Below are 19874 nucleotides of genomic sequence, written 5' to 3'. Positions count from 1 at the left end.
AGTAGTGAACTCCTTTGTTCTGAAGATGATATACCTCTGATAAAGATATACCTCTGACTGTTACAAAGCGGTGATACTGGTGACTTTACAATTTAACATCTGAAAAACCTAACCATATTGATGATTACATAAATTTCATCACAGTACACATTCCTGTGAATTAGCCATTACTATGTAAATTATAAGGATTTAGAACGAGGGCATTAATTTAAGCGTATAGTTTGTGGTTGGTTTTACATACTTACTGGGAAAAAATATATATTTAATGGATTAACATCTACAAAGAGCTTTAAGTGCCCTCAGACTTTACAACTCTTTAACCTTTAACAACCTCAAGGGAAATGGAAGGGTTTGGAATTCATTTCTCTGACACTGAGCTCAAAATGATTCGCTTTTCCGTCGGATGAGCTTTTTTTTCTTTCTTTTGGATGCTGTTACCCAAGAGTATGGTGACAGGTTAATTAGATTAGACCTTGTGGTGCCTTTGATTTCCCTCAGGAGTGTTGTTTCTTCTGGGACAGGGACAAACATGCTCGCACAAGCGCTCTACTTCTGAGTGCCTGAGATTTACTTTTATTATTTTAATGTAATGAGCATACACAGATTTTTCCACAAGTTCCGATGAGAGAGATCAAAATATGTTTTTAATACGTTTCACTATTCGTCCAGCCGTGACTGCAAGGTTGTTTGTCTGTTTTGTGTCACAGATTAAATCAATCAGCGCCTCCTGGGACTCATTAGCTGAAGCCAGATGAGGAGCAGTGTGTATCTGCTAATTAGATCATCAGTGATGGGGATGAGTTTAATGATATTCTAAAGGTGCTATAACAACACTGCTTGTTTAGAAATTAAAAAAAGGAAAAATAACATTTCACCTAATGCACTGGAGCCCAAGGCCTTGTGCTCAATAGAAAATAATAAATACATGAGATAAATACATTAACCTTTCCAGCTGTTTGTACTACAGTCGTTCTTCTGTGGGATCGAATCATATTAGTTTACACTCCCACATGCATCGGTGAACCTGCGGGGCCCATGGCCCTGTTGCCAGTTGACCAGTTGTCCTTCCTTGGACCACTTTAATTAGGCCCTGACCACTGCACACTGGAAACACCCCACAAAACCTGCTGTTTCTGGAGTTGCTCTGTCTCAATTGTCTTGGCATTACAAGACCCATGTCAAAGTCATTCAGATCCGTATGCATGCCCATTTTTCCATAGTGAAAACTTAAAAAAAAAAAGTTTTACATAATCAGACGTAAAACACTTCCCTTTATCGCACAATCACTCTATATAAGAGCTTTCAGGATTGGGAAGCATGTGCTCCAGTTTGGTCTAAGCCAGCTGGTTATGGAGCATTATTTTCGTGATTGTTGTTATAGTTTGACCCTGCTGTTTGGTTAGTATGCTTAATATGGACAGTGTAAATAGATACTATAGATAGATACTGATGTGGACTGTGTGGACTTTCTCTCTCTCTCTCTCTCTCTCTCTGTCTCTCTCTCTCTCTCTCTCACACACACACACACACACACACACACATACTGGTGAACATCATTGTGATGAGATGCAGGCGTACAGTAAGTGAGGCCTCAGTGGATGAACACTGGATCATACACTGGATTGACCCCATAATTGTTAAATGATGTCATCTGCGCATATTTTTATCTCTGCATTTTCTTTTTGTCCCTGTGTGCTGCCATGAGCCCTGTCGCCAACAGTGTGTCCAATAAGAAAGCAACTAAACCTTAAAAGTGTGGAAGCAAGGTGATGACAGCAAAGATGACACATGCTGGTCAGTTTAATGCTCAGAACAGCTACGTTGATGATAATCATCTGAATTCTTTTGTATTAGATTCCTGATTACACCTTTAACAGGCCTGAACACTGTAATGCTGAACTTATCTGTATAAAATTTATTTAAAAAGTTTATTTAGTTTAAAAAGTAATTTATTCTTATATATATTACACTTTTAGATAAAGACATAAGTATGTGTGTGTAACGTTTATGATGTGACTGAATGATTAAAGTTAAGATGTGTAGGTTAAATGCACAGTAATATTCATTATTATACATTCATACAAATTCAGCGCAGTGAATGCGTGCATAGTGATTTATTTTATCAATCCACCATTTTTGACAGATTTTTTTGCTTTAGGCTTACATTCTCTACTGTTTATTTGAAAAATGTTAAAAAATATCAGCAACATAAGGATAAAAGAGCAGCAAATAGTAAATTTGCTTTGGGACAGTGGGAGCAGTGGGACCATTGTTAAAAGCGCTATATAAATAAAATTGAAAATTGAATTAAAGAATCACATTTAATATATGTAATGTAATTTAAAATTGTACATATCTAAACTAAAAGGATATACTAATAACCACCAATCTGTCTGATTTTATATTTTCTTTTTATTTTAGCATATTTTAACTCCTGGTTTATTTTCAGAAATTCAATCAAATTATTTAGAAGCATGCCATTACCTTCTATTCCTATTCTCATGACACGGGTATATTTACTCGTGAGATGCAGCAATGACTGTCTAAGTGACTGCTTGAAAAGCATCAACAGATGACGACTGAAAAAAGATTTGATTTGTATAAATCGGTAAGATTTCTGACATATTTCCTCATTCACTGACTCATCAGTAGCTAATCATTACATTATCTACTGTACATACTGTTTTCAATAACAGTAATACCATAATAAACCACATTTACATTTATTACGTTCTGGACGGCATCCTGTACAATGTCTTTTCTCTGCTCTGGTTACGAGCACTCTTAAAACCCCCAATATGTTTTTGTGCAGGAAGTGATTTAAGTAATAATATAAAATTCAGTACAAAAGGCATAAAATTAATTTTAAAAAGTTTTATTAACTTAAGCACAATATCAATTCATAATGTATTAAAAATATAAATATTTGTCATCTACTGTAGTATTAAAACCTGAATAAAAAAAAAAACATTAAGTTTTTGGCTTGTCCGTGGAGTTCTCGGCGGACTGTTCTCCAGCCGCACACAACATCCTCTCCTTTATTTTCTTATTAGTGCTTATTATGAGGAAAGGACTGAATGTGGCATAGCAGGATGTAAAAAATACCCTCAAGTCCGCCACCATAGCTGTGCCCTGCGCCACAGTGAGCATGTAGATCCAGATCACATTATCAATGCCGAAGAACACGCTGTACAGCACCACCAGCATGACAACACTGTTAGCTGCCCGCATTTCCATGGAGGTTCCTTGATTAGCACGTCGGATGGACCTGACCTGCTTGCTGTGTTTGTGCAGGAGGACCAGGATGTAACCGCTGCATGCCAGCATGATGGCAACGAAGACGAAGTCTCGTGTTGTTTGGACTGCGCCATTCACCACATAGGTCATGTTGTCACGGAAGTTGACGTGACAGTAACCGAGATTGAGTGTGAAAGCAGGCATGGTGCCATTCCGAGGTGCCATGGAAAAAAGTGCAGCAGCAATGGGGACCATCATGTTAAGGAGCCACAGACCTATGAAGGTGGGCATGACCAGTAGCGGAAGACAAGATTTCAGTTTGGTCAAGCATGACCCGGATAATGGTGCAATGGTGAGTGCTTGGAAGACACTCAGCATGCAGGTGAGGCAGACAGATAAGCCACGGGTAATGCGGTAGGCAAAGATCACCACTTTGCAGCCTGAATCATTCAGCAGGTTACGCAGGCCGAAGATAAACATTGTATCTGGCACACCACGCATGAGCAGTTGTAGCAGGTTACTGAAAGCCAGATGAGCCAGGATTCTGTCCACAGGCTGCAGACTTGACTCTACTAGAACGATATGAGTGTATGCCATAAGTACTGATGCATTACCCAGTATCCCCAGCCCCGTCTGAAGAAGAAATGAAACTCCTTTAATGGTAATGCAAAGATCCATGAATCTTAGTTTCTGATTCTCACAGTGGGACAAAGACAGTCAGCAAATGTAACATGGAAGTTATAGAATTACTGAATAAATATATTAACACATCTGCCATAACATTTTCTAAATATATAACATAATTTGGTAGGAAGAAAAGTTTAACTGGAGCTTCTTGTGATGGCTCAAGTGTATTTGTAGTCTTCAGTTGGGTAACCATGGAAACCAGCATCACTAAGAAAAAAGTACGTCCCACCAGCCTAAACCACTATCCGCCTTTTAGTGAAACTACACTACACATACAGGACTGAAACACAATCATTCAGCACTAATACACATGTGAAGTTAGCTCACTATAAGAATCTAAGGGTTCTACTGATATTGTAACTGAATCTCATCATTGCATATTCAACTTCAAAATGTAACTTCTTTCTGGGTTCAATATAGTGGCTGATAGCTCACCTTTTCATAACTAAATCTGTTAACTGCCCTTTGTGGATAATAGGAGGAGGATTTGTTAGTGGCACAGCAATTATATTATTAAAGACTGTGGCTGTAAGTGTGTGTCACAGAGATCTGGTGTGAACAGTCAGTAATCAAATAAACCTGAATGTTCATAGTCATTGATTGTTGAATGCTATAGTCCAGGAAAATGAATTATGGCATTAATTCCAGTGTAGACCTGCCAGACACCCCCCACCAATGCACTACCGCTGGAATCATTGTTCTTCCTAGGTCTCCTTCTTGCCCATAGACCTGGCAGATTCAGGTGACATATATGCAACTCTTAACATAACAGAGGGTAATGCATGTCTTGGGCTGGGACTTGGTTTGACTAGTTTGAGTTGGGGAACATGCGATAATGCAGCTGTGATGTGGGAGGTCCAGATGATAGGCAACAATGTTTATATATTATGTATAGGTTAGTATTGTTTGTTAGTATTGTGTGGTGAGTATGGCTAATATGGACAGCGTGGTTAGCATGGCAAACATAGTTATATGGCTAGTATAATTAGTATCTTTCATCTGGAGAGTTCTGTATAATTAGAATGGGCAGTGTATTATATTGTTTTTCAATTCAATTCAATTTATTTGTATAGCACTTTTAACAATTGTCATTGTCACAAAGGAGCTTTGTATGAAATTATGGAAGTTTGTATGAAATGAGAATGTGTATGAATCAAAATAATTAGATGACCCTGATGATCAAGCCGAGGGACGACAGTGGCAAGGAAAAACTCCCTGAGATGGTAATAGGAAGAAACCTTGAGAGGAAACAGACTTAACAGGGAACCCATCCTCATTTGAGTGATAACAGACAGCAGGGATTGATCTCCTGACTTCGTCAGGACTAAGTATGACATCATAATTAAAAGGGAGAGTCCATGACTCTACGTCCATGAGTCCCCCAGATCTGCCCCTTTACCCAAGGCAAACTTATTTATATAAATGCTTGGGTAAATACAGTAAATAGATTTTTAGCCTAGAATTAAGCACTGAGACTCTGTCTGAGGCCTGAACATTAATTGGAAGGTTATGCAATAACTTTGGGGCTTTGTTGGGTTTGTAATTCTTTATACGTCAAAAGTAGTATTTTAAAATTGATATAAATTGCACAGGGAGGCAATGCAGTATGGATAAGATAGGGGAGTTCTAGTAAGGACTCTTGCTAATGGATTCTGGACTAAATTAATCTTGTTTATACTCCTAGTTGAACAACCAGACAGTAAGGCATTTCAATAGTCCAACCTAGAGGTGATAAAAGCATAAACTAGTTTTTCTGCATTGTTTACTGACAATGTATTTTTAATCTTGGCAATATTTCTGAGGTGAAAAAATGGTAAAAAAGGTAAAAATCCTCGTAATATTATCTACATTAGCTGTAAATGAAAGACTGGAATCTATAATCACACAATTTCTTTTACTGTTGGACTTGACCAACATCCGGTATGACGAAGGCGAACGTGACTCTGGCAGACGAGCTGAACACTTTCTATGCTCGCTTCAAGACTGCAGCTAAAGACGCTAGCAATGCTAATGCTAGCGGCGCTAACGGCTGCAGACAGGAAGACAATTATGTTAAAATGCTCTTCATCGACTAGAGCTCTGCATTTAATACCATAATTCCCTCCACACTCACCACCAAGCTGGAGCACCTGGGACTCAGCTCATCTCTGTGTCAGTGGATCTCCAACTTCCTAACTGGTAGACCACAGGCAGTAAGGATGGGCAGACATGGCTCAGCCTCCATCACTCTCAGCACTGGAGCCCCCCAGAGGTGTGTTCTGAGCCCCCTGCTGTACTCTTTGTACACATATGACTGTGTGACTACTACCACCATCATTAAGTTTGCTGACGACACCGTTGTGGTGGGCCTGATCTCTGATAACAACGAGACGGCCTACCTGAAGGAGATTAGGAATCTGGAGAATTGGTGGCAGAGGAACAACCTCCTTCTAAACGTGAGTAAGACAAAGGAGTTGATAGTGGACTTCAGCACTAAGCAGGAGAGAAACTACGAGACGCCCATCATCAACAAGAGCCCAGTGGAGAGGGCGGACAGCTTCAAATAACTCTGTGTTCACATCCCGCAGGACCTGTCATAGTCCTATCACATTAACACCGTGGTGAAAAAGGCCCGGCAGCGTCTCTACCACCTCAGACACTTGAGAGACTTCAGACTGCCCTACACGGTGCTTAGGAACTTTTACTCCTGCACCATAGAGAGCATCCTAATGGGAAACATTACAACCTGGTTGGGGAACAGCACCATGCAGGACATGACCTGCACTCGATCTACAGCAGGCGGTGCTGGACCAAGGCCAGGAAGATCGTGAAGGACCTTAGTCACCCCAACAATGGACTGTTCTCTCTTTTTGATTCCGCTCCCTGAAGGCCAACACAGAGAGACTGAGGAGGAGCTTCTTCCTGCAGGCGATACGGTCTCTTAATCAATACACCACACAGTCCTGACCCACACAAATGTTTTTTACACTCACTCTGGACATTCGTTTACACTAGTGGCCACTGCGCAACTACACTTCGTGATCATTAGTTAAGTCACTCTATCACAAGTCACTTTAAATAAATCACTTTTAAAAGTGCACTGCACAAGACACCTTAAATATGTGGATTGCACAACCCTGGACATTACCATTGTTTTTTACCATTTATTCTAACTTCATTCCACACAAAAATGACATAAACGTGTACAGCTGTTCTTATTGTTCCATATTTCTTGATATATTCTTCATATATTTTCTATATTGTGTATTTTTGTTGTACAGTTATTTTATTTTACCTTTAATTTTATATTTTATTTTATTCTTTCCTAGTTACATTTACCTTTTATTTTATTTTTCCTGTTTATAGTCTTTTATTTTTAAGGTCACAAGCAGTTGTCTAAGCATTTCACTGCATATTGTACTGTGTATGACTGTGTATGTGACAAATAAAATTTGAATTTGAGAAAATGGAACAAATTAAATATTACTGTCAATCTAACTCGGATTGGGGTTTCATGCAAAATCTCGCCTTGTGGAGTATCAATGATCCTGAGGAATCAGCGTGGAACTACAGGGGAGGACCTGGTCAATGACCTGAAGAGCGCTGGGACCGCAGTCTCAACGGTTACATCTTAGTAACACACCATGGTTAATGTCATTAGTAAAACACTACACTGTCATGAATTAAAATTCTGCAGCGCACGCAAGGTCCTCCTGTTAAGCACATGTCCAGGCCCGTCTGAAGTTTGACAAAGACCATCTGGATGATCCCGAGAGGCCATGTTTCATGAGATTTTGGGCAACAACCTCCTTCCCTCAATAAGAGCATTGAAGATGGGTTGTGGCTGGGTCTTTCAGCATGACAATGACCCCAAACACACAGCCAGGTCTGCTAAGGAGTGGCTCTGTAAGAAGCATTTCAAGGAGTGGCCTAGCCAGTCTCCAGACCTGAATTCTATAGAAAATCTATCAAAGGGAGCTGGAACTCTGTGTTGCCCAGCGACAGCCCCAAAACCTGAAAGATCTGGAGAAAGCCTATATGGAGGAGTGGTCCAAAATCCCTGCTGCAGTGTTTGCAAACCTGGTCAAGAACATTATGAAGTCATTACAGAGCAGAAGTAGCAGAAACATCCCACCATCAACTGTTCAAAGGAGATTTATGCATTTTTTGGACGCCTAAGAAATAAAAATCAGGAACCATCATGGAGTTAGAAAGTGTTCTAAAACTTTTGAATGGTAGTGTAGGTGATGGGTCAGACAGGTGGATATCATTTAGAGAAGCAGTCTGCCTGGCTTTAAATCTACCCCATAATCATGAAACAGACAATGTCTCCTGGGCTTGTCTCACCCGCACATCTTCTGGTCCCTGTGCGTTGTCATGAGCCTCATTATCATTAGTGGGTGCCATAAAAAAGTGAACAAACATTAGAAGTATGGAAGCGAGGAGAAGACGACAGGCTGATACTCACTGATCCCTTTTGCTCAAAACAACAAATTTAGTGATGTTAATGAATCTGCATTTCAGTATTAAAGTCCTGATTGTACCTTTAACAGACCTAAACTACTGTAATGCTGTACTTATCTGTGTAACTGTCATATGGAGGTGTGTGTCTGTGTACAGTGATACCTAGCGTGATATGTCATATTTTCATACATATGATGATGGTTTTAGCAATGTTCACAAAAACCCATTTGCGATATAGAGACTGTTTATTTTGAACATTTAATATACTTAAAAAAGGCATTTATGTTGATTTATTTGATAAATTCATGCCTTTTTATAGATTTTATCTTTGACTTTTTTATACATTTAATTTTAAAATCCATTAAAACATCAGCAACATACTGTAAGGACAATAATAAAACATATATATTTATTATTGTGATTTTATTTGTAATATATAATATATTCTTAAACATATTAGACTTCTACAAAATATTTTTGCACATTTATGATGTGACTGGATGTTTAAAGTGTTGTTTGAGATGTATTTTTATTAAATGCAGAGTAATATTTATTCCTTCATACAAATTCAGCACAGTGCATGCATTCATATTGATTTATTTGATCAATTCACCGTTTTTAACAGATTTTTTGCCTCAGTCTTACTTTCTGTACATTTCATTCAATAATCTGTAAAAATAGCTGCAACACAAGGATAAAAGAGGAGCAGAATAATCATGTTTAACATACGTAATATAATAAATATAATCATTTAAAATTGTATTTAATCTTAAGTTGTATTTTTCATTATATGTAGCGTACATAAAACTAAAACTAGCTTAGCTGTGTGTTTTGAGTTAAAATAATCCTGAGAATGTTATTCAGGCTCAGTGTTAACGTCTTTATCAAAGCCCTGACTGCATCTTTACAGCGCTTATATATAGTACATGTGCTGTTGTAATTAGACAGAAAGCAAAAAAGATTGTGCACAAAGCAGATTAGATCAAATGTGGAAAGGTCAAGGGGTAAAATACTTATGTACCACACTTATGTACTGTATGATAAAGGCATAAGTTTTAAAATTATGATTTTGGTATGTTTAACCCGTTTCTATGGTTTCAAATGTAATAATTCAGATTGGTGTTCCTAAACAAAGACAATAATGAGGTGTTACTTGTGTTTTCTATTTATTTATTTATTATTATTCTTTTTATTTTTATAGATTTTTTATTTTATGGCCTTTTACTTAAAATGGCTCTGACTTTGATTTTCACCCAATAAACCTCAACTAAAAGGGTATACTCATAACCACCAATCTGTCTAAATTTATATTTTCTTTTTATTTTAGCCTATTTTCCTCCTGGTAATAAACCACATTTACATTTATTACGTTCTGGACGGCATCCTGTACAATGTCTTTTCACTTCTCTGGTTACGAGCACTCTTAAAACCTTCAATATGTTTTTTTGCAGGAAGTGATTTAAGTAATAATATAAAAGTCAAGACAAAGTTAAGTTTTAGTAACTTTAGAACAACACCAATTCATATTGTTTCAACAATACTAAACTTTTGTCATCTAGTCTCACAATTTGAATTTGTAAAAAACAAAAAATCATTATGTTTTTGGCTTGTCTCTGGAGTCCTCAGCGGACTGTCCTCCAGCCGCACACAACATCCTCTCCTTTATCTTCTTATTGGTGCTTATAATGAAGAAGGGACTGAATGTGGCATAGCACGCAGAGAAAAATGCTCTCATGTCCACCACCATAGCTGGGCCCTGGGCCACAGTGATCATATAAATCCATATCACGTTATCGATGCCGAAAAACAGGGTGTACAGCACCACAAGCATGACGATGCTCTTAGCTGCCCGCATTTCCATGGAGGTTCCTTGATTAGCACGTCGGATGGACCTGACCTGCTTGCTGTGTTTGTGCAGGAGGACGAGGATGTAGCCGCTGGATGCCAACATAATGACGACGAAGGCGAAGTCTCGTGTCGTTTGGACTGCGCCATTCACCACATAGGTCATGTTGTCAGGGAAGCTGACGTGACAGTAACCGAGGTTGAATGTAAAGGCAGGCATGGTGCCATTCCGAGGTGCCATGGAAAAAAGTGCAGCAGCAATGGGGACCATCACGTTGAAGAGCCACAGACCTATGAAGGTGGGCATGACCAGTAGCGGAAGACAAGATTTCAGTTTGGTCAAGCATGACCCGGATAATGGTGCAATGGTGAGTGCTTGGAAGATGCTTAGCATGCAGGTGAGGCAGACAGATAAGCCACGGGTAATGCGGTAGGCAAAAATCACCACTTTGCAGCCCGAATCATCCAACAGGCTACTCAGGCCAAAGATGAACATTGTATCTGGCACACCACGCATGAGCAGTTGTAGCAGGTTACTGAAAGCCAGATGAGCCAGGATTCTGTCCACAGGCTGCAGACTTGACTCTACTAGAACGATATGAGTGTATGCCAAAAGCACAGATACATTACCCAGTATCCCCAGCCCCGTCTGCAGGAAAAATGAAACTCCTTTAATGGTAATGCAAAGATCCATTGAGGCTGGTTTCTGATTCTCACAGTAAAACAAAGACAGTCAGCAAATGTAACATGGATGTTATAAAATTACTGAATAAACATTAGCACATCTGCCATAACATTTTCTACACATATAACGTAATCTGGAATGATTAAAAGTTAAACTGGAACGTCTTGTGATGGCTCACGTGCATTTGTAGTTTTCAGTTGGGTAATCATGGAAATAATCGTCACAAAGAAAAAAGGTCGTCCCACCAGCCTAAACCACTATCCGCCTTTTAGTGAAAACAACTACACATACAGGACTGAAACACAATCATTCAGCACTAATACACAAGTAAAGGGATTCACTATGAGGGATCCTTGGAGGCCTATTATATAGGATGTAAAGAATCTACTAATATTGTCAAACTGAATCTCTTCACTGCATAGTCAAGCTCAAGGCGTAACTTCTGTGTAGGGTTTAATATAGTGGCTGATAGCTCACATTTTCATAACAAGCTGTTATCTTCCTGGTGTTTTTGGAGAATAAGAGGATGTATCCTGAGTTTGGTAGTGGCAAAGAATTCATGCAATCAATCTTTCAATCTATATACTGTATGAACTTCTGTGGTCCATCTAGGTACCATGGAGCCCAATGGTGATTTTCATTTCTATTCTGATATTTTCCAGAATCCTTTTCTTTCCTCAGCCAATTATATTGATGAATGTGATGCCATAACCCTCCCATTAATGCACTACCTTTTGGAATCACTGTTCTTCCTAGGCCTCCTTCATGGCAAATTCAGGTGACAAGAATGAACCCTTACCATAGAAGAGGGTAATGCATGTCAGGAGGTGGGACTGACCAGTTTGAGTCAGGAAACAGGCCAGGTGTGGTAGGTCAAGGTGTTAGACAACAATGTTTACATGGACCTTGGAAGGGCAGGCAGTAACAGTGACCCGATTTCCACCACCCTCCATCATGCACAGGTCACTGTTGGAGTGTGATACTCGGTCACCTGGTGGGAACTCCGGATGCTCATGTGTGCATTGCCAGACCTGCTTGCTCCTCTGAAGCCTACTGTTGATGGTCAGGAGAGGGGTTGGACTTCCAGGGGAACAGTAATGGTTGGTGTAGTGATTTTGAGAAAGTATATATGATGACATTATCATGGTGTTTTCCTGGGATTCAAGAAGGTTTGTGATGAAATCCAGGTCAATGTGAGGACAGGTTCACCGGGCTATGGGCAGTTGCAGGAACTTACTAGGAGGAAAGGGTCTGAGCTTTTTGCATTGTGTGCAAAGTGTACAACATGAACAGTTTTGCACTTTTACACCTTTTGTTTTATTTTATTTTTTTCACTTTCATCTTTTGCCACCTTTAGATTTTTTTCACAGAACACATACATTTTTTCGTCTAAAGACAGCAAGTGGAAGAATTTCATACTGGATCTGTCTGGAATATTATGAATAATGGTGTTGGTTTTTTGGCTGTTTTCGTTGAGAGGTCAACACAGTGGATCAACCGATCTGCACACAACTTGGCACCAGTTTTCTGCCGAATGCCCTTCCTGTATGCAACCCTCTGTATCCAGTGGCTGGGGTTTTGGCATTAGGTGGGAAATTAACCTTTCCATGTTATGTTCTGCAGTCTTTTTCTCTTTGTTTTTCTGCATGATGGGTATAAGGTTCCACAGGCAGGTTGTGACAGCCCTTCTGTGTTTTTAGCATGGTAAATGTGATCTGTGGTTAATCCGGAAAATTCAGTTAACATGGACAGCTCTGTTTGATCTGTAGGATTAATATTGGTAAATATTGTTTTTTTTAGCATAATTAGCATTCTTAATATGGCCAATCTGGTGAGTATGGCTAATATGGACAATGTGGCTAACATTTCATATGGAAAACATAGTCATATGGCTGGTATGATTAGCATGTTTCATTTGCAGAGTTTCGTATAATTGGAATGGGCAATGTATTATATCGTTATATGGTATCAAGTGAATTTAAGGCAGTATTACAGATAAAATGTAGTTTGTAATTAAATTAACACTAACTGTGACTTATGGTGTTTATTATCCAACAGACACACACTCTGAGATTCTTGGAAGTGTGGAAGTATGAAAGCAAGGAGAAAAGGACAGACCGATATTTGCTGATCCCTTTTACTCAAAACAGTAACTTTAGTGATGTTAATGAATCTGCATGTCAGTATTAAAGTCCTGATTGTACCTTTAACAGACCTAAACTACTGTAACTGTCATATAAAGGTGTGTGTCTGTGTACAGTGATACCTAGAGTCATGTATCATATTTTCATACATACTGTATAACGATGGTTTTATAAATGTTCACAAAACCCATTTGTGAGACTGTTTATTTGGAACATTTAATATACTTTAAAACATATTTATCTTAGTTGATATGAATATTTGCAAATCACACATATTAAAAATGCTTATATATTGATTTTTTTGATAAATGAATGCTTTTTATAGATTCTATGCTTGACTTTAACATTTTAAACATTTCATTTAAAAAATCTATAAATACAGCATACGTAAAACAGCAGTTATGGGTACATGAACAAAGTTAAAGTTAGAACTTGAGACGGAATGTAAAGTTTAATATTAAAAATTTAAATGTAATTATTCTTTAATGTTAGTTTTCTAATTTAATTTTCCAGATAAGTGCTGATAAATAAACATTACTAAAATATTATTTGTCATTAAAAGTTATTTTAGTGTAATGTGGCCCGTTCCCAGAACCAGCTCAGGCTTTGATCTGTGTGAATTAAGAATAAGAACAATTGACCAACAATAATAATAATCACCACAAACCTGTCATTGGGCCTTGTACTGTATGTGCTCTTTTTATTTTAGCCGCACTAATGCCACTTCATAGCTTTAAAGCAGAGAGATTTTTAAAGCAGATAATCAAATGCTATTTATTACAAAACTGTACTGCAGTAACAGTAATACTATATTGGACCTGCTTTAATTGTAATGACTTTGATAATGATAGTGGACTTATTTTCCATATTATTACTGGAATGAACTTGTAATGTGTTTTTCTCTGCTCTGATTATTACCCATTACAACCTCCACTTATAAGTGGTGTAGGCAACAAAATAAAAGTAAATGCAAAGGGCATACAATATTTCATTACTATTTAAGCAACCTCACCATAATAATAATGTGATTTATAATGTATCAAAAATACTAAAATATGTCATCTAGTAGAACAGCTTGAATGTTTAAAAAAATTCATTTAGTGTTTGGTTTCTCTGTGGAGTCCTCAGCTGCCTGTTCTCCAGCCGCACACACCATCCTCTCCTTTATCTTCTTATTAGTGCTTATCATGAGAAAAGGACTAAATGTGGCATAGCACGATGTAAAAAACACCCTCAAGTCCGCCACCACAGCTGGGCCCTGCGCCACGGTCAGCATGTAGATCCAGATCACATTATCGATGCCAAAGAACATGGTGTACAGCACCACCAGCATGACAACAGTCTTAGCTGCCCGCATTTCCATGGAGGTTCCTTGCTGAGCGCGTCGGATGGACCTGACCTGCTTGCTGTGTTTGTGCAGGAGGACCAGGATGTAGCCGCTGGAGGCCAGCATGACGGCCACGAAGGCAAAGTCTCTTGTCGATTGGGCTGCGCCATTCACCACGTATGACAGGTTGTCACCGAAGTTGACAAGACAGAAGCCAAGGTTGAGGGTGAAGGGAGGCACGGTGCTATTCCTAGGTGCTATGGAGAAGAGTGGAGCAGCAAGGCAAACCATCATATTGAGGATCCACAGACCTAAGAAAGCGGGCATGACCAACTGTGAAAGACGGGATTTCAGTTTGGTCAGGTGCGACCCAACTGATGGTGCGATGGTCAGTGCTTGGAAGAAGCTCAGCATGCAGGTGAGGCAGATAGAGAGGGCACGACCAAGGCGATAGGCATAGATCACCATTTTGCAGCCTGAATTGTCCAGCAGGTTGTGCAGGCCGAAAATAAACATTGTTTGTGGCACGCCACGTGTCAGCAGTTGCAGCAGGTTACTGAAAGCCAGATGAGCCAGGATTCTGTCCACGGGCTGCAGGTGTGACTCTACATAAGCGATATGAGCGTATGCCATCAGAACAGACACATTACCCAGAATTCCCAGCCCTGACTGCAGGAGGAACGAAACACCTTTAACAGTGGTGCAAAGATCCATGGAGCCTGGAGTCGAAAAGCAAGTTCGAGACAGTCAGCACATATATCATGGAACAAATTATTAAAGAACTGAAAATCTTAAATGATACATGCTCACCTGGAACTTGGGTTGGCTGTGATGGCTTATGAGCATTTGTAGTCTTCACTTGGGTAACCACGGAAACCAGAGTCACAGAGGAAAAAGTGAAAGCCCCACCTGCTTAACACACAACCAGCTGAAAACTATGGATAAAGTGAGCTCACATTTCCATCAAGACATTTTCAGTGTCTAAACACTAATTGTTCAAAAAAAAAGAAAAAGAAAGAAAAAAAACCCTCTCCAATATGTACTTTAAATTAGCAACACATATTGAGTAGAGACAGACAAGACTTATAAAATCTGATGTTATCACTGAAGGTGTGTTGATATTGTTATTTATTAGAAGTTGCTGTTTGGGTGGTTCATGGTGGAATTCAGAGGAAATTTAAATGGTGAAAATATATGTTCTAATGTCAGGTTTGCCAGATTTGTGCAACCAGATCATCCATTATATCATTAAACAGTCATTCCCTCACAAGGCTCTCTTTTTAATTATGACATATTAGAAGGAGAGCCATAACATAAATGTTGTGCTGCTGTTTCAGAAAATTAATCAACACCTTTTGACCAATCAGAATGCAGAATTTTACACTGCTGTGGTGTACAATTCATTGTGCAAACATATATATTTTTGTTATATTCGTTATTATTTTGGTCATTTAGATTAAAAAAAAAAAAAAAAACGTCAGCATCATCCTGAAATTAAATTTATTTTTCTACATCCATTTTTCTCTCCACATTGACTAGTCTCCCAATAGCAGAAAAACATCCACCTACAGTAGCATGATGCTGCACCACCACATCTGACTGTAGCGACTGTAGTGCAGGGCCTGGTTTCCTAAATACACATGGCATGGGGGATTGTGTCATCAGACCAGAGGCAAGTCCTCCAGCCCTACATTTATTTAGGATGTCCTGAAAGAACTCACTTTCACCACTTGAATATGCCCTCACTTGAATTCAACAGCACTCCACCCCTGCTGTAAACGGCTGGGTAAAGCCTTGCTGTCCCTGGGTAAGTCAACTGACACTTTGCCAGAATATCTTAAAGGCCAAATAAAAGCCATTTGTAGAGACTCACTAAACTTCTCCCATAGCCAAGGTTTTGCTTCCGCAAAAGCTACCACTTGGCCAGCTGGTATCTGTCAGCTGCTTCTGGAGTCCCCTGATGGGTTCGGGATTACTGTCATGACACAACCTTATAGCCACAGCTACGTTCAGCTGCTTTAGCAATGGAGATCTTAAACATTGCCCGTTCCAGTTTCTCCCGTTTCATTCAACAGGCCTGGCACGTCTGTTGGCCATTCCCACTTGAGCAGGTGATCCATTAGCTCGGCTCCTCTCTTAACCCAAATGTGGCCTAGGGTGGTGTGATACAAAGTACCCTTATGAACAATTATCAATTCAATTCAATTCAATTTTATTTGTATAGCGCTTTTAGCAATTTTCATTGCCGCAAAGCAGCTTTACACAGTCAAAAGAATTATTTAAGTTTGTATGAAATGTGAATTTGTATGAATCAAAATGGTCAGTTTGTCCCTGGTGAGCAAGCCGAGGGCGACAGTGGCAAGGAAAAACTCCCTGAGATGATAATAGGAAGAAACCTTGAGAGGAACCAGACTCAACAGGGAACCCATCCTCATCTGGGTGAAACAGGAAGCAGTAAATGATCTGCATTTATACAGTGTGTAGGGTGGGAGGCAGTTCAGCTATAATAGCTGATGTTAATTGATGTTAATATGGAGTCCAGGTAGTTATTGAAAACCCAGGTAGACTTGTAAGAAGTTCCAGTCATGAACTATCGAACTGTCAAGTCCCCAGAGAAACAGTTGCCAACACCAGTCAAGGCCAGAACCGTCTTCTAGGTAGAGAGAATCATTCCCAGACACCAGACGCATCCCAGAGAGACACACGGGGCATCCATGTGACGAGATCTTCAGCCAGAAGCGGGGCACCAGGATGGGTCAGACAGGTCCGGAGGGCAGAGGGAGTCTGGATCACTGGCAGCTCAGGAACGACATGTGTAGCTCGACAGAGAGAGAGAAAGAGTGAAAGGGGGAGACAGGAGGAGAGAGGAAAAAGAAAGAGGGGGGGAAAGAGAAGAAGAGGAGAGATGGCAGTTAGGTATGGTCACAGTCACACAATGTATAATGTGAATGTATATTAACTGTAGAGTGCAAGCAGAGACTCCGGCAGGACTAACTATGACAGCATAACTAAAAGGGAGAGCCAGAAGGAAACACAAACATGAGGGGGAACTGACATGTAAAGCAAACAATCACCTCACCGTCAGCAAACCTGAGTGATCAATGAGAGTGAGGAAGACAGCATCCAAACATACCAGTTCACCATAATACTCTACGTCCATGAGTCCCCCAGATCTGCTCCTTTACCTATGGCAAATCTATTTATAAAAATGCTTGGCTAAATAAATAGGTTTTTAGCCTGGACTTAAACACTGAGACTGTGTCAATTATATGTTTCAAAATGGTGTTTGTTATGAATAAACCATTATTAGCACACGAATCCCATTTAAAACATCACTTTGGTTCACCTCCAGGTCTTATTGATGTTACCCATGTTGGTGTTCATGTAAGTCCATCAGTAGGACTAGGGATTCTCTTTTAGGGCACCCTTCAGCACACCAGCCAAAGACTCCAAGAAGACAGTGAAAGTCCATCCCATGACACAGAGCCAAAGAGATGAGGCCCTTTCAGTCACGGTGTTAAACGCCAAAATCACATCTTTGAGTATACCCAAGTATGGCCACACCTGTTCTGCTCCTCTCAGGGCAATTTCAGAGTGTTACACAGTCCAGCCTCTCTTAAGGAGTTTGGTTTCAAAGCCAGTGTAGAGCATTGTGTTGACTTTGAAAATATGTAGATGTTATTTCTTCTCCTCCTGCACTAGTTCTGCTTCCTTTTTCAAACATCATGGTCCATGTTCCTATCGCCAGTTTACAGTACGTAACTCGGGATTTGCCCTAAAACTCATTACAATTTGCCTTTTGGATTAATAGATCTACAGTTGATGCCATCATAACTGTCGTGGTAGACTTCCTCTTGGACTGGCCTTTGAGAGTTCATCCTTTTGGCTACACCTTTGTGATGTTTACGCAAATAGCCATGGTTGTCTAGAAACAGCAAAACACCAGTATGGAAACATCTTGTTCCTTGCAGTACCCTGCTGCCCTCTCAGCAGACTCTTCCATCCATTTGGGCTATGATAAATGTAGAATATCAGTGCTAGCATAATGTTTTAAACATATTTGACTAATAGAACACATACAAATAACCAGAACTGAACACAAGAATAGGATATGATGATATAATAATATTCTTAATATTATATAATGATTATTTATTATCATTATATTCAGTATTGTTATTCATTGTTTTGAGTAGTCTCCCTGTTTAGGGTGTAGGTTTTTTACAGTGTATTTTTTTTACAGTGTTTTTGCTGTGTGTCTTCAGATCCTGTTCCTGTTCAGTTTCTTGATTGCTTGCATCTTATGACAGTTTGCATTTATAGTTCTATTTGGTTAACAAAATTATTATTGTTAATATGGTAAGTTCATTGTAGTTAACATGGCCAAGATAGACCTTGAAGTTAGCATAAAGCATATGGATAGTGTTAATAGCATAGTTAATATGCAGCGTTGTATTTGGGTATCTTGAGCAATCCAATTACAGTATGGTGTTTTAGTAACTTAATAAAATGTAAATATTTGTTAAATATATGTTATTAGAATGATTAATATACACAGGGTTGTTAGCATGGCTAATATAGCCCTGACCTTACATTTTCTGTGGCTTTGAGTTTATACCACTGTTTAATGCCATCATGAGTCAGTCTGTACTTGTCTTAGACCTCCATACCTCTAATGGGCAAGTTTATGCTGCATTTATCTGTATTACATTCTCAGGGAGGTGTGTGTGTGTGTGTGTGTGTGTGTGTGTGTGTTTGAGAACTAGACGGAAGAAATGTAATTTGTAGAAATGAAATGTAATTCTATACAGAAGACAATGGCTTAATGCAAATTAGTAAAACATTAAGAAGCTTATCTTAAAAATAGAATCTATTTATTCTTACATGTATTATGCATTTAACAAAGAACAAATATCAGTGTAAATTTAATATGTAACTAGATAATATTTAATGTTTCTTTTGCCCATACATTTGTACATTTTATACATAAAATTATATATAGCAGCAACATAAAGACAAAAAAAAAAGCAAATATTAAATAAACAGATTTAAATGTTGACTTTGAAAAATGTAATAGTTTAGGATTGTACATATTAGTTGTAATTTTTATTGTATTTTCTGAGAGGTGAAAACTAAAGTTACATAGCTGTTTGTTTGAAATGTAATCTTTAGAATGGTTTCAGGCTGTCTGTTAACGGCTTTATTAAAGCGCTGATGCATCGTACATGTTCAGTTTTATCAGAGCAAAAGAAAGCTTGTGAACAAGGTGTATTTAATCCAAATGTTAAAAGTTCAAGAGGAAATAAATAAAGTTAATACTTATAGAGGACACCTATGTCTGATTAAAACATCATTTTAAAAATGTATATTTTGATATGGTTAATCTTCATGTTAGTTTGTATGTTTTCTGATGTAACGTTACAGATAAGCGCTGATAAATAAACAAGGTACTATTGAACACTGAAATTTATTTTAGTATAATGTGGCCAATTTCCAGAAAAAAGCT

At 38.8% G+C, this 19874-nt stretch overlaps 3 protein-coding genes across 3 annotated transcripts; all 3 read right to left on the bottom strand.

Annotated features, from left to right (window-relative positions):
• Positions 1–2970: 2970 nt before the first annotated feature.
• On the bottom strand, positions 2971–3915 carry LOC128511161 (olfactory receptor class A-like protein 1). The gene has a single exon (XM_053483852.1). It carries the CDS (start codon positions 3913–3915, stop codon positions 2971–2973), a length of 945 nt encoding a protein of 314 aa, XP_053339827.1.
• Positions 3916–9961: 6046 nt separating this feature from the next.
• On the bottom strand, positions 9962–10915 carry LOC128511160 (olfactory receptor class A-like protein 1). The gene has a single exon (XM_053483851.1). The coding sequence runs from the start codon at positions 10904–10906 to the stop codon at positions 9962–9964; it is 945 nt and encodes a 314-aa protein (XP_053339826.1). The 5' UTR covers positions 10907–10915.
• A 3219-nt stretch (positions 10916–14134) lies between these two features.
• On the bottom strand, positions 14135–15085 carry LOC128511261 (olfactory receptor class A-like protein 1). Its single transcript, XM_053484037.1, has one exon. The coding sequence runs from the start codon at positions 15080–15082 to the stop codon at positions 14135–14137; it is 948 nt and encodes a 315-aa protein (XP_053340012.1). The 5' UTR covers positions 15083–15085.
• Between the last annotated feature and the right edge of the window lie 4789 nt (positions 15086–19874).

Source organism: Clarias gariepinus, chromosome 23 (assembly GCF_024256425.1).
Source record: "Clarias gariepinus isolate MV-2021 ecotype Netherlands chromosome 23, CGAR_prim_01v2, whole genome shotgun sequence".
Classification (NCBI taxonomy): Eukaryota; Metazoa; Chordata; class Actinopteri; order Siluriformes; family Clariidae; genus Clarias; species Clarias gariepinus.
The sequence above is the reverse complement of the archived record's forward strand: the minus strand, read 5'-3'. Positions and strand labels throughout refer to the sequence as shown.